Source organism: Cariama cristata, unplaced genomic scaffold (genome assembly GCF_000690535.1).
Source record: "Cariama cristata isolate BGI_N322 unplaced genomic scaffold, ASM69053v1 scaffold40120, whole genome shotgun sequence".
Classification (NCBI taxonomy): domain Eukaryota; kingdom Metazoa; phylum Chordata; class Aves; order Cariamiformes; family Cariamidae; genus Cariama; species Cariama cristata.
In genome coordinates this window covers 1-2014 of record NW_009595956.1, presented here as the reverse complement: position 1 = coordinate 2014, position 2014 = coordinate 1, and the positions used below count along the sequence as shown (strand labels likewise).

The 2014-nt window shown below is 48.4% G+C and overlaps 1 protein-coding gene across 1 annotated transcript in view; it reads left to right on the top strand.

Annotated features, from left to right (window-relative positions):
* Nucleotides 1-1700, top strand: part of LRP11 (low density lipoprotein receptor-related protein 11) — a gene marked incomplete at its 5' end in the record, with an annotated part of 6507 nt that extends 4807 nt beyond the window's left edge. The window contains 2 exons of the mRNA XM_009704091.1: nt 1190-1291; nt 1546-1700. Of these exons, the coding sequence (XP_009702393.1) occupies nt 1190-1291; nt 1546-1700 (257 nt within the window). The remainder of the gene's footprint in view (nt 1-1189; nt 1292-1545) is intronic.
* Between the last annotated feature and the right edge of the window lie 314 nt (nt 1701-2014).

The following is a 2014-nucleotide window of genomic DNA, read 5'->3' as shown; positions in this document are numbered from 1 at the left end:
CGTAGCCGGCTCGAGTGGGTAAAGCACCGCAACAGCTTAGCATCCCTGGCGCAGGGGCTGTGCCCGTGCCAGCTGCTCTGCGGGACCGGTCAGGGCTGGGAGTACGGCGTTTGACCGAGTGCCCAGGTCTCAGTCCTGGTTTTGCTGCGGAGGCATCGACGGCAGTAGCCGTAACCTCGATCTCTGATTTAGGGTAACTGGAAACACTGCAGTTTCTTAGGCACAGACTAGAAAACGAAGAGAAAGTGGAAACAGAACAAAACCCACATAACATGCTTTATGTCAGGCTCCTAAACCTGTTCGGGGAAACGTGTCTTTGTTTTCTAGTTGGTAACAGGTAAGATGTTGAGCAGCATTGACTCCGATAGCCCCTCCAGGCCCGTGAGAACAGCCACAAGTCTCAGCAAAACCCTACAAGCTTTATTGAAAGGATTCTGTTGTTCTTCTACCCTCCCAAAATTTTCCCACTAAACTTCTCTCCGTATTCAGGTGTATTTGCCAAATGTCTTTACAGCAGTTGACTTAAACATTCCCGTTACTCAAATGGCAGGGAAACAAATTTATAAAGCAGGCATTCAGATGGAGCCTTGCCATACGGGCTGGAGCAGCTCTACGAAGAGCCAATGTCTTTTGGGTATTTCCAAAATAAAGACAAGTATTCATTTAATTTCATTTAGGGAAGACAGAAGGAGAAGACAGCTGCTGGTTTTAGTCTCAATTACACTCGGGTTATTTTGCACAGCTCTGGTACCATCCAGGGACCTTAAAGCCAGTGCAGTTTACACTTAGGATTTCCTTCCGTGCCAGAACGACTGAAAGCGCCCGAACGAGGAGGAGAGCTCTGGCTTGTTTCTGAGGCATTGCCTGGCCCCTGAGGTTGGTGGTTATGCAGTAAAGGCAGTAAGGCCCGAGCCTGGGAGGCTGTGATGTGCCTTAGAGCGGGGACGTTGGCTCTAACCTCGTGCCTTTGTTGGTGAAACAATTTAAGCTTTAATTAACGGTCGCGTGTATTTGCTGCTGCGGCTGACGGGGCCGCGTTCTGCAGCTCTCAGGGGCTGGTGGTGGTGGGTGGGAGTTACGCGTGGGGCATGCTCCAGGCTTTCACATTACTTAATTCCAGTATCCTGTGGATAAGACTTCCCGAGTCGCTGAACTGCAATATTCATTTATCTTGCTTGACTTTGTGCAGATAACAGTTCCTCAGGGAGAAGAACAGATGACAAAAATGGGAATGGCATAATGGTGCCAAAGAGAGATCAGCTTGGAGGTGGTCGTCCCGTCCCAGAAACAGGTAAGACCGACCACGGGAATTAATTTTGAATTACGTTAGTTTTTCAGTCAGGTGCTATAGCTCCAGATACTTAGTCAAGAATTGAATAGTGCACTTCCATATTCTGAACTCTTCCTACCATGTATGATCATACAGTTTAGTTTTGCAGCACCTAAGTGATAGACTAGCTGTATTTTTGAAGAAAAATTTCAGGTTTTCTCTACCGATTTCTCACTGCGTTAAATAAAGTGTAATTTCTCTTAACCTCGTTGCAGGTGCTGTGTTACCCTTAGCCTTAGGCTTGGCCATCACTGCTTTACTGCTGCTCATGGTTGCTTGCAGACTGCGTTTGGTGAGACAGAAGCTTAAAAAAGCTCGACCCATTACATCTGAAGAGTCCGATTACCTCATCAACGGGATGTATCTCTAAAAATTGGATTTAGGTCAGTTGTTTTCTCCCCTTTCTCCTGTGTCCATGAACCTCTGCCTCTATAAAAGGACCAAAACCTTTAGTTAAGTTTCAAGCATAGAAGCAGCCTACAAGATGAGGAACGCGTTCTTCCCCTTCAGTGATAAAATAAAAGTAGACGCCCTTGCTCAGAAAACAAGAAGCATTCAGGCTCCAGAGAGTAGCTCCGGTTGGCTCTTGGGCAAAGACGCTGCAAGGTGGGGACACCCCAAACCGGCTGCGGGGTGCCCTTGCCCTCCCCGCAGCAGTCGGGGTCCCGGCCGCGGCCCCGGAGC